Raw genomic sequence first — 13762 nt, forward strand, 5'->3', positions numbered from 1 at the left:
AAACTACTTAGGCTGACCTATTAATATTATTAGACCACTTAGATTGAATAATAATTGAATAGACCACTTAAGACCTTAAAAGGCTTATATTACGGAAATATACTATTGTAGCCTCTATAGGACAAATGCCACAAGATGACACACACACGGAGACTCCAAGGAGAATGGGAGTTTATACCAAAATGAAATTTTGGGAGCGTAGGTTAATTGAAAGCATTTTATAATTTATAAAAATATATATATAGGGTGTCCCAGAAATAAATGGAGACATTTTAAGGGGTGGTAGATCTGGTCAAAAGAAACATCTTTTCCTTTTACCATTTTTAAAATAAATTGAAAATAACGGAGTTATTTAATTTTGAAAATTAAATAATAATAATAAACAAGTAGCATTAAAAGGTTTTTTTTAAAATATCCCGGAAAATGTCAAGAAAAATATAACATTTCAACCATTTTTTTTTCACAAAAAACCTCATAGACGTGTTTGTGGGGCTATTTTAACTGGTAGTATATTTCGCTACCAGTTAAAATATTTGTACTTACTTCTGGGACACCCTGTATAGTTTTATAGGTTGTTCCTAAAAAGTTACGCATCGAAGTTGTTTTTTTTGTAATTGAATACCCTATATATTAATAGATTTTCGGATTCTAGGAATAAAATAAAGGTAAATTTAATTAAAGAAGCATATGCCTAAAATGTAAAGTTTTTGACAATTTCAAATTTTGTGAAAATGAAGAATAAATTTTAAATTTCAATAACAGCTACCTAAATTGTAATGTATCCTGTATACCCCGATATTTAGTTAAAATAACCATTGTATGTTAAATCAAATTGAAATTTGACCCGAGAAGTTCTACAGGGTGAGACAAAATTAATATTGTAAATTAGTCACTTTTAAAAGCAAATTACCCTTTGTTTTCGGCAAATTTCTGAGATTTTTTTTTGTTTTAACTGACACAAAATGATAACTACATAGTTGTTAAAGTTGAAATAATTTGACAGCTGTGTTGAAGTAACGTCAGGCATATCACAGCCACCTAGATTCTAATATCAACTAGATCAAATAATAAAGATCTACTAATACTAAGTCTTAAAAATGAAAAAAATATAGGAAAATCTTTGTGTAGGCAATCTTAATAGTATTTTGAAGAGACATTAATTTTTAATAGAATATCGGAATAATATACTAGGTGTTCCATTTAAAATAAAAGAGTAATTTGCTTTTAAAGGTGACCAATGTTCAATACTAATTTTGTCTCACCCTGTATAATTGTTTGGGTCAAATTTTAATTTGATTTAAAGTAGGTACAATAGTTATTTGAACTATGGTTGTTTTAACGCAGTATTAATAGATATTGTCACTTTTTATGCATAATAATAATTGTGTCTATAAAAAAGTTGTGTTTATTTTACAACGGATGGGGGGACGCAAATATGTGAAAATAGATTAAAATAGAATTGGGTTGTGAAAATATTGGTTTTACTATGTGCTATGTAGATTTATGATCTACGGTATGTCCCCGGATTGTCTTTATAAGAGTCTTTATAAGAGATTAATAATAAAGATACAATATCTTTATTATTGACATTTAGAGGAAAATACATTCTTCATAAAAATATTTTCTTGTTCTAAAATGGTTAATCCCGTTTACATTTTTCCAAATTTTTATACCGTTTTAGAGAAAATATAAAAAAAAACATGAAAATATGGTCAAGTCCTAAATGATATAATAATAATGGTATGGTTAAGTCGTAAAAATCAAAAGGCGTTTCCCCGGCCGTTTTATATGGTAATATCACTTGGATTTCATTCTTTAATATATTGTTCTTATTAATTTTGATTAACGTCATAATTTTTGCTGTTGTTAAAATATCACATTTTCCTATAACTATTATAACCCTTTCCGTAGCGTTGAACTAAAATTTTGTGTTTCTTTAACATTTTAAAACAGCAAAAAATATGACGTTTATTAAAATTCTATCAATAACAATCTATGAAAGAATGAAATCGAAATGATATTACCATAGAAACGCCTTTTGATTTTTAGGACTTTCAAAAGGAGAAATTCAACCATATTTTCATTTAAGTAATTTTCATATTTTTATTTATGATTTAAGATTTTTTTAATTTTTTTTCTGGAAAAGTATAAACGGCATTAATCATTTTAGAATAAGCAAAAATTTTTCTGAACTTTGTATTTTTCTCAAAATGTCAATAATAAAAAAGCTTTTTTCTCTTGTAACGACAATCCGGGGACATACTGTATAATAGTCTCAAAATGTTTTAAGGTTGATTTGGTGTCTTTTGCATAGTTATATTTACTAAATTTTTGGATTTTGCTATTAATCTTTTAGGAGCAGTTTTGTTTTATTTTTTTTTATTCTTTTATTTTATTTTTCTGTTAAGCGTGTTTTTGATTCATACTAAGATAAATAAAAAATAACGAAAAAATATCATTTAAACCTTAATTCTACTGAAAGTCTGAGAATATAAATTAAATGTAAACATTTCTTTAATGTCTTTAAAACTAACCATAAACCTGTAATAAATAGAAGAAAATTACAAATATATGCACGTCCTGAACGGCTTAAACCAAGTTTTAAGTGTCAGACGGTAATTTAAAGAATATATTTTACCGCAAAATGGATGAGTAGAAAAACAGTAAACTTGCCTTCGAAGTAGTTGCTAACTAATGTGGATACCTAAGTGGCCCACTGCCCTGGACTAGTCATACCGGTTACAATACAACACAAGAGGTTTATTTTAACAGTTCCCTAGTGCATTCTGCTTTTAGAGTTTACGTTAGATTGTTTGTGTTATTGTGTCTTGTTTGTATTTAGAAACTTAAGGTTGAATTTTGTGTTAAATGAAGATACTATTATTACTTTATATTGAGAAAATTTTTGTAGTTTAATGCTTGATTAGTTGGGTAAAAAAAAGCAAATGAAGAAATTAAAATCAAAAGGTAGTTGGTATTTTATATATTGAGTAATGTTTTATTACTGATTGGAGAAGTGATTTATTTTGAAAAATTGCCAAAATTTGTAATTTTTCATTTTGACCAAAGAATATACCATTTTGACGCTTGAAACCTTCTAAATCGGTAAAACATAAATATCTTTTGTCAATTTTATGTTTGTTTTGGTTGTCCTCCTAATTTGTGTAACAAAGAATGCAAAAATGTTGTCAGAATGTAATACTAGAATGTAGAATGAGTGGAAGAGGTGTTAATCATCGCCATCTTAAAGATCTATTGTATCCCTCTTTCTTGATTTATAACTCATTATACGGTATATAATTCATCATACATGGGGGTCATACATCTTCCTGTTGTAGGGGGACAAGCCCGGGACAAGGTATTTCTCATCCTCCTCTGACAACTGTTCATCCTCCGGGGAGTGGCTATGAGGATATACACCCTTTCACGGTTGGGGTTTAGCCCAACCAGTGTCCTTCACAACCGAGGAGCTTGTCCCAGGCACAGGTACCCTTGAGGTGGAGGCTGGAGGACCTGTCTCCATTTTCTTCACCTCATTAACTTGGTATCTCGTTAGACCTGATGCCGGTGTTTTCCCGGATCTATAATAGAGGATATATCTTTCTTTCTCTATTGCTTCCTTGGATTTGAGGTTTTTCTAATGCGAAAACCTGACCATTGTCCTCCTCCCTCGAGTTGATGACTTGCCAACTCGATGTTCTTATACTGGAGTTCTGGCAAAGCTGGTGATATACCGGAAGGATTAGTTGGTCCACTTCTACAGAGCCCCGCATGTAGAAGTAACGTAGACGAGAATATAATGGGTTGTCCTCTGGTGTCTCAAGTATGGAGTGTAGAGGTGAGGAGAAATATCGTCGTGCATTAAAAAATGGTCATAAAAAATGGAAGATTTAATATAGCTATAGCAAAAACCTAAAATTTAAAATATGCACTGACAATTTTTAGAACAGGAAATGATCCAAAAGAGATAAATATTTGACGTGAAGGCACGGGTTTCAAGTTTTATTTTCGCGTAACATGAAATAAATTATCGATTTTTATTCAGATAAACCAGATAAAAATAATTGTTTTATATTCTAAAAAATAAAAACAAAGCTTTTTTGGGAAATGTTTGGTTATGTTACTTTTATTCTCTTATCTATGGTTACTTTTCATGTTTTAGATTTATGCGGTTGAAGTATAATAGACTAGGCGGTTGAAGCGTAATGCTAGCCACATTACCTTCCTTGTATACCGAACGGCTCTAGAATGGCAAGCTGTACCTTGCTACTCCCAAGGCGTTAAACGCTATATGCGGGAGCTATTATTATTATTAGATTTATGCGTCATTAGCGCCACTGACTGTGGTTATTTGGTGAACCCTTATTTTTCCCATTTTTGTGACCATTTTATCAAATAAAGTCCCATAAGAGATATTTTTCCTCATCTCTACACTCCATAGTCCCAAGGTTGAGACCAGTATAGGCTAGTTTTCTATTTAGCCATGCATCCCTTTGACCTGGTCCCGCCATTATAGGATTTAGGTTTTGGTGAGGTTGTCTCCTCTTGGTCTGGGCGGATAAGCTAAGATACTCTATACACCCTCTGCTCGTGATACGTGACCACAGACAGTAGAGGGTGCCTGGTATGACGGACAGGGTAGTCCCATCCGGCATCTTTATATTTCTTGGTGCAATTCCCTGGCCACGACACTACAGGTGACTGTAGTGACGTGGCCGATAACGGACGGATAACTGTGAAGTTATCCACACGCAACCCAGTAAAAACGTAACATTATAAAAAGGAGATTCGAAATTTACGATTGCGAAGTCGCGCTCAAAATTTAATAATTTGTTAAAATTACTTTCTGTCGCAAATAACACAGTTTTGAAACCATGAAATTGCAGGCACACATCAATAAACCCCAATATGTAATATTTGATTGGCTAAACCCGTTAGAGCTTAATTCTTTTACAGTTACTATCGATTAAACCATTATTGTCAGAGATAACTATACATAATATAGCACTGATAATTATTGTTTAAATATGTGCCAGGATATTAAACAAAACGCATATTAAAAATATGGAATCGACATAGAGGTCTAATATCGGTGACATTTGCAATAATTTAGTAAATTAATGTTTAATACGATTATTGTGTAAGTTTTACGGAATATTTTCTGGTTTGTTGTGGCTACGATTTCACGTAACACGGCATTAAATAATTTAATTAAATTAGTATGGAAATCTGAGTAATACATATTTTGATAATTCAATTACATCTGTTTGTCACGGTCAGTGAAATGTGGAGATATTGTTAACTGATAATATAATTTTATTATTTATTTTAATTACTGAACATATCATTCCAAAATATTCTATTTTGACTAGATAAATATTTGTTAATATTACATTTTTGTCATATCTGATTACTTTTTTTAAATGCAGGAATATTTGTTTGTATACCATTTACAAATTTTTGGCTGACCAAACGTATTGAATTTCCTTCTAAATCAATGCTACTGATGAACAAAAGCTAGACCATAGCAGTCTAAGTTTGGTCTTGGTTTTTCTGCAAGACTTTTGCACTTTTTTGATAGTTTTAATAGAGGCAATTTGTACATAGATAATTTAAAAAAATAACTTTTCAAGTAATTTAAAGCACATTATATTTAAAGAGAAAAAGTATTTGCCTGATGAAAATTTTTATTTTTCAATATTAACTAATATTAACAAATAATTATTAATTAATGAATCACTTGTTGAAGTTTCTGCGTGTAATATTGAATCCTAAGATTGAATCATCCTGTGTATGTATTTATAGTTAATTGCGGTGTTTACAGAACTATTTTATTCAAACGTGCATTTTATTATATTTATTTTAATTTATGATTAGCTACAATTAGATTTGATCCATCTGTGATCTGAGATCTGTTAAAGAAAGGTCTTTAACCAGTGTGTCTTGCCGTCCTCATGTATGGAGCTGAAACACTTACTTTGACAAAAAAAAAACATACATAGAATATAGGTCATGCAACGGAAAATGGAAAGGTGCACGTTGGGAATTACACTTGGGATAAAATACCCAATCATACCATACGAAATCGAACAGGAGTATAAGGGATGCCGTGACATATCTGTCTTACATTTTAAATGTGGCTAGGATAACAGATGGACGGTGGACAAAGAGACTTGTGGAAAAAGACACGAGGTCAATTATACGATAGAGACGGTGAACAAAGATACACGAGGCTTATAGAAGCAGAGGACGACCTCCTAGTTGATGGATAGATGATATTAAGAGAGTGGCTTGAAACTGGATTCAAGTGGCACAAAATAGAAAGAAATAGCTAGAGTTGAGGGAGGCTTTTGTTCAGCAGTGGACGGAATAAGCTGATGATGATGAATTGGAGTTATAATTAACGATGGGCAAATGTAAGATCAAGACCAAGACTTCCTTTGTCTTGGTCTTACAGATAAAACGCTAGTCTTGGTATTGAAACCTAACCCAACCCTTATTGTATCATGGTATTCGTGTTGGTTGGCTTTATTTTTGTGCAAGACCAAGACCATGACCAGTCGTCATCACTATACAGGGTGGTCCGAATTGTATTCCGGAAACTTCGGCAGCATATTCTGCAGATAAAAATAAGTAAAAAAGTTCGTATAAATGTATGTCCTAAAATGCTTAGTTTCGGAGATACAGGGTGTGGAAGTTTAATTTTTATTTCGATTTTTTCCAAATAATTTCTGAAATAACGTAAATATTTGGATGAAAATTGCTGTCTGGGAGTTTTTTGACATGAGAAATTTGATTTTGAGGTCAATATGACTCCTACTAGTAGAGGGCGCCACCTAGATATTTTTTAACTGGTTTGAAGACTATACTCTGTTTTTTTTCTCAGGTAAGATTTCGACAGACGATGACAGAAGAAAAGCAGATGACGTCCCATACCAATCTATTTATTTTACTAAAAAAAGTTTCTAATCATTTTTAAGTTATCTATGGATGGGTTTAAATATAAATCCGTCATGCGTCATGTCTTGTTGTTTTTAACCAGTTTTATTGGTTTATTTAAAAAATGACAGATCGTATTTCAATTTTATTGGTTTGACGGAACGATGAACGACAAACGCCGATGCGTATGAACTCGCCTTTAGACAAAGCCTTTAGATTTTTGTCATTTTTGACGCTTGTCAAAGTCTTGCCAAATTATAGGTTATAATTTTGTGTCAACTTTTGTTAAATACCCTGCGTTTTGGAAGATGATGCATTTTGATTCGTATTATTACGTGTGTTTTGTGTCTTTTGAAGTCAAGTGGAGGAAAAATCGAGTGAAAATTAACTGTAGACCCAGAGCACAGTTTATGGTTAATACTCGCTGCCCAGGCAGAAAGTCTTATACACCAATGAAGTTGCCATCTATAAAGTTTGTATACCATTTCGTCGTAGATAAGTGCATCTCGTATATGGTAGAAGGATCAAACTAAACACATACTAAAAACTGGAGTAGCTGTAAAATATCGACATCACACGATAGGTCAATAATGGATTTTAGTACTGCAGAAAAATAATGTCAAAAGGTACTGGTTTAAAAAAATTAAGATTAAAGTTAATTAATCAACCTTTAAGGTATAAAATTTGGTAGGTGTTATTATTAATAAAATAGTTTGTTTTATTTACCTATGTTGTTTTATTTATTCCTGTGGAATATTACAAATTTGTATTTGTACATAAGTTTTATGTACAAATGTATTTGTACATTGATAATATAATCATAAATGCGGGTAGTTTCATAAAGCTTGAAAGTAAATAATAGTTCTTTTTTATATTTTTTTGGTATGTAGTGTCTTGTTCTTGTTTGTTTTGTATTAACACATACCGTTTTTATTAAATAAAATAACTCGATTACATTTTTTCAGTTTTATACAGTTTTTTTCACAATATTTTGAAGTAATCACTTGTCATCTTGTCAATCAAATTTTAAATATTTCCTGCTATGCGTTCCAGTTGTACCAACTTATTTCTTTGTAAAATAAAATAAACTAGTTTGAATTTTATTATATTATACATTTAAAATGATAGACACATCTATCACTGTCAAGGATCTTCTCGTTGGACAGACTATAATAACTGTTTGTCCGTACCTGTATAAAACTAGTGGATAGAAAACTATACATTTACGACGTTTTTTACGTGGGAAAGGTCTCTTGGTAAAAATCGCTGCGACTAATGGTTTTTGAGATATTTGGAATCGAACTTATATACTTATATATTACCTGTCATCATTGATATAAATTAAACATGTTGACTAAATAGTTATTAGATTGAAATCATAAATTTGAAATGTCCTTGTGTCAAAAGTTCAACAGAACTGCTTTATCATCATTTTTTGCAGAAAAAATTATGATTAATTTGAAAAAAAAATAAAAATTTCCCAAATTTATTATTTCAGTGAAATAACTATCTACTCAACGTGTTTATTTTTCGTCAATAATGACATGTATTGACTATTTCCCTTCTAAATATCTTAAGAACGGTTGCTCGTAGCGAATTTTACAAAGAGATATTTTTTACGTAAAAAGTGTTGGAAATGTATATTTTTTTGCTCGGTAGTTTTATAAAGGTACGGACAAAAAGTTATTATGCTTCAAAACAGTTAAAAGACATGTAGGTGGCGCCCTCTACTAGTAGGGAGTCATATTGACATCAAAATCATTTTTTTCATGCCAAGAAATACCCATACATCAATTTTCATCCCAATATTGACGTTACTTTAGAAATTATTTATAAAAAATCGAAATAAAAATGAAACTTCTACACCCTGTATCACTGAAACCAGGGACGCGCCTAGTATTTTCGGCGCCGTCGTGCGAAATAAGGGTAGGCTCCTTTCTCCAATATTATAATATTAAGCCAAAATTTCCAATGACCAGCGGCGCGGCGCTCGAGATTGGTGGATAATATATTTTCACCACTGGCGTTCAATAGATAAAAGTATTACTTAAATTTTATGTAATTTGTTGATAAGTCCAAAAAAATGGTTTTATTATTTTTTAAAGTCAGTTACCGCAGGCGCCTTTAGGGCTTTGGCGCCGTCGTGCACCGCACGACCTTGCCCATATGGATGGCGCGTCCCTGACTGAAACTAAGCATTTTAGGACATACATTTATACGAACTTTTTTACTTATTTTTATCTGCAGAATATGCTGCCGAAGTTTCCGGAATACAGTTCGGACCACCCTGTATAGTCATAATTTAAATATTTATCCCTATTTCTCTTAAAAATCTTTGTTTAAAAGCATATGTTAAAATAATAACCTTTCGATACAAGAGTATTTCAAATTTTTTCTAATATAATACAGAAACAAAATCTATGCAATTACAATTGAAGTATACGTTTTAATTTAATTTTATGAGAACGGGTTATATGTTATCTGTACTTAATCATTATTATAATGGATTGCTACTATTATATCCGTAGCACTACGATCGCGGAACCAATAATTCATTTTGTTGTATAGAGATAGTATAAAAGATATATAAATGCGTAGTGTACAATACTTGGACTTAAAATCTTCATACGTGAAAGTTTCTTCTATACAGATATTTTTAGTGCTTTTATCAAAATAGTTTGATTACATAGATTTATTGAAAATATCTTTGTTACAGATGGAGGTTCTGACGAGGGCATCGGTATGACAGGTATGTGTCAATCATTAATTTTTGTATGCATCTACTAATAATTTAAAATCTGCTTTTTAATATTCCATTTTGTTTTTATACTGTTTAATAGTGTAATTTTTACTGAAAATTGTGATGACGTGACAACTTTGTGATGACAATGCAATATTTTTTTCAAGGATTCATTAATTTTATCATAAACTTTTTAAAATAAATGCCTAGTATTTTTCCACACTACTATTTCAATATTTTAGAATATTTAAAAAAACACAAGGAAAATGTTCTAAAATATCTATAGAATGTTGAGATCGTAATATTCATGATTATTATTTTTAATATGAAATATATGAAAATTATATTTTATTGAAAATATGATATTGAGTGCATATTATTCAAATTAATTTTAAAATTGAAATTTATATTCAATATGCAGAGACCATATGTATAAAACAGCGCTGTTTATGAAAAATGGATTTTGAAAATTAAGTGTAGGTAAGAAAAAATTATTTCTCTTGTCGAATTATATTTAGCATTTTATTTAGGTTGTATTCCGTTGTAAATCCAGTTTGGCTAAACTACTATAAGGATCGGTTCCTGAAAAATATTGGTAAAATACGAAACAGTTCGATAAAATAGTAGAGCCAGAGAGTAGAACCTTGTACCGTGTGTCCCACTAAGAATAGCTTTCGGCTGTATCTCGGAAAGTATTGGCCGCAAAACCTGAGGAAAAAAATATTTATAACTAAAGAGGCCATGATAAATTGCTGGAAATTATTTTTAAGTTTGTAAAACGGCCACTAGAGGGCGCAACTGCTATGGAAAATAAGAAAATAATTTTTTTACAGAATTTTGCCTAGATAATGGGTACTATAAATAATAGCTTCATAATCTTCAGTAAATTTTGGATTTTTTTTGTTAGAACCATTTTTCCCAATCTGCTAAAATAAAGTGGTGGGGAAAGGTTACATTTGTATTTATTTAAATGTTAATAACTCCGGACTGTGGATGATCAGAATCCAACAAACTAGGGCTCGTTTAAAATAGTGTTTCGTACTCTATATTATACCATAAAAATAATAATAACAAGGTTTTGAACGACATTTAATAAAATTAAATACGACAGTATATGTAATTTTAGCTGATAGTAAAGAGTAGTAAAAGCTTAAAAAGTCAGCGAAAACCGCATCTTGATATCTCCTTTCAAACCGGAGATATTAGCAAAATTATAATAAATACCAAAAAATAAGCCCTTAATTACCTTATTTTTACAACACGGTATCAGTAGCCCTCTTGATAATGCCCATTCTAACAAAAGATAAGATAGAAACAGTTAGTTTATTTTAAAATCGACGATATACCATAATACCAGATGCATTAATATCTAATAATTAAGATATTAATAAGAGTGAAAAAGAAACGATGCCTCAGTGAAGTGATGGTAGGCTTGGGAAAAAAGTTGCTTTTGACATAATTGTATAAATGTCAAATTGTTATTAGATCAACATTTTGATAGTCTTAGCAGCGTTTTTATCTTTTAATTGCTTTTTCAAAATGCCTTTATTATTTGAAGTAGTTGAAGTTGTTGGCATTTTGAAAAAAAAACAATCAAAAGATAAAAAACGCTGCTAAGGCTATCAAAATGTTGATCTAATAACAATTTGACGTTTATACTATTACGTCAAAAGCAACTTTTTTCCAAAGCCTACCATGACTTCACTGAATCATCGTTTCTTCTTCACTGTTATTGATATCTTAATTATTAGATATTAATACATCTGGTATTATGGCATTCTGGTATTTCGTCGATTTTAAAATAAACTACCTGTTTCTATCTTAGTTTTTTGTTAGAATGGGCATAATTAAGAGGGCTACTGATACCGTGTTGTAAAAATAAGGTAATTAAGGGCATATTTTTTGGTGTTTATTATAATTTTGCTAATATCTTCGGTTCGAAAGAAGATATCACGATGCGGTTTTCGCTGACTTTATAAGCTTTTACTACTCTTTACTATCAGCTAAAATTACGTATACTATCGTATTTAATTTTTTTGAATAAACGCGCTTTGTTTGTTAAATTGTAAGAAAACTCGCCCTAGCGTCTACGTTCCAAACCTTATTATTATTATTTTTATAGTATAATATACAGTAAGAAATGCTCTTTTAAACGAGCTCTCCTTTGTTGGATTCTGATCATCCAGTCCGGATTTATTAATATTTAAATAAAGATAGATCTAACCTTCCCTCACCACTTTATTTTAGCAAATAGGGGAAAATGGTTCTAATAAAAAAAATCCAAAATTTACTGAAGATTATGAAGCTATTATTTACAGTACTCATTATCTAGGCAAAATTCTGTAAAAAAATTATTTTATTATTTTTCATAGCAGTTGCGCCCTCTAGCGGTCGTTTGACAAACTTGAAAATAATTTCCAGCAATTTCTCATAGTCCCTTTAGTTATAATTTTTTTTTCCGTAGGCCCTACGGCTGATACTTTCCGAGAAACAGCCGAGAGCTATTCTTAGGGGGACACCCTGTACAAGGAAAGAGAGAACTGTTAGATAGTGACTTTCTTAAAATTCAATATTTATATTACAGAGTATTATTTCATGCTTGATTTATTATTTCAATGTTGAAAAATACTTTGTAAATGAGCCGTTTAACTCGTCAGACAGTTTAAGTTTTTTTTCTGAAAAAAAAGAGATTGAATGACATATAATTGACAAACGAACTAGAAAAAGCAGATTTGTGCTGGTTAATTTGGTGACAATAATGACGGCTATTTGTTTCGGAACCGTGTCCCGTAATAATATTTTTTTTAAATTAAGGCAACACATTGAAAAATAGAATATAGAATGTAAAATTGTGGGAGGGGAGTCAACTACCGCGACCTTACAGATCTATTGTGTGCCCTTTTTCTGGAGCTATAACTCGTTCAGTCTCAGGGCTTTGACAAAAGCCAGTATCTCAGACGTCTTCACAGAGGCTAGTTTCCCATCTCCGATATCAGTCGTACCAAAATTTATGATACGAATGGTTGTAGTCTCGGCGCAGCCAGTGATGAGGTGTTCTGGTGTTTCCCCATTTTCCCGCATATTTCTTATATTTAATCTAATGAGGTGTTCGTTGAGGAGACAATGACCTGTTAAAAATAATCTTGGGATGGTTTATAACAAGGGGCCGTTCTCTGCCGGAAACACTGCGACCTGTGAGGCCTACTGTGCTTGTCCCTTGTCCCCTTTCTATATCTGCACCCATTCTCCTATCCTTGTGCCCTGCACTAACTTATGCAGGTCCTTGATAGGAGGAGATCATAGTTCCTCCGATTCTAGCCTAGCTTTCCCAAATAAAAAGTGTCGCGTGCGATCTCGAGTCGCGTAGTGACATATTATGTGCTCCGCTGTTTCAGGATTTTTATCGCAGAGTCTGCAGCAAATACTTCCTTGATACAGGTTGAGTTTGTTCAGATAACACTTGACAGCCATGTGTCCTGTCAAGAGGCCTGTTGTAATCCGCAATTTATTCCTGCTAAGCATTAGCAGTTCTGTTGCGGTTTTAAAGCTAGGTCCTTGGATAAAGGCCTTGCTGTACCTATGCCCCTGTCTGTTTCTCCAGTGGACATTCGGCTTTTTCCTGATTCAGAGTTTTACTGCACTATACATTTGGGTATTTCCAGTACTGGCTCTGGACAGGATCACGTCATTGTTCTTACTTAAATCAAGGAAAACCTTTGATTTTTCTCTGACGTAAGTTTTGAAAAAAAATTTCGAGCGTCTTAGACCGTTGGAGGATTCCCATTCCAGGTTATGGATGGAGTTTTCCAGATTCTTGAGGTCCGCTTTAAGCTGGTTTCCATTTTGGAAACAGAGCGGTTCTGATCCAGTTAGTGAAGTGTTCGCTCCTTTTCTAGCTAGATTGTTTGCTTTTTCATTGTCTTTTATCCCTTGGTGAGCTGGCACCCAGAGTAGAAGGACTTTATATTTTTTGCCTAATTTGTTTAGCTTCTCTAGGCATTATTTGACCAACTTTAAATTGGTGGTTATTGAGGTGATTGGTTTTAGTTCTGCTTGACTGCGGACAAGGTATTTCCTGTTTCC

General features: G+C 31.9%; 1 protein-coding gene across 4 annotated transcripts in view; it reads left to right on the plus strand.

Moving 5' to 3' along the window:
- Positions 1 to 13762, plus strand: part of LOC115888956 (RNA-binding protein Nova-1) — a 208641-nt gene that overhangs the window by 56029 nt on the left and 138850 nt on the right. For 3 of the 4 annotated variants that reach the window (XM_030908844.1, XM_030908842.1, XM_030908843.1), the window contains exon 2: positions 9656 to 9688. The exons of the other annotated variant lie outside the window; for it this stretch is intronic. In XM_030908844.1, the coding sequence (XP_030764704.1) occupies positions 9682 to 9688 (7 nt within the window). In that variant the 5' untranslated portion in view covers positions 9656 to 9681. The remainder of the gene's footprint in view (positions 1 to 9655; positions 9689 to 13762) is intronic. 4 annotated transcript variants of the gene reach the window in all.

Source organism: Sitophilus oryzae, unplaced genomic scaffold (assembly GCF_002938485.1).
Source record: "Sitophilus oryzae breed Bouriz unplaced genomic scaffold, Soryzae_2.0 scaffold_810_pilon_pilon, whole genome shotgun sequence".
NCBI classification, from domain to species: Eukaryota; Metazoa; Arthropoda; class Insecta; order Coleoptera; family Curculionidae; genus Sitophilus; species Sitophilus oryzae.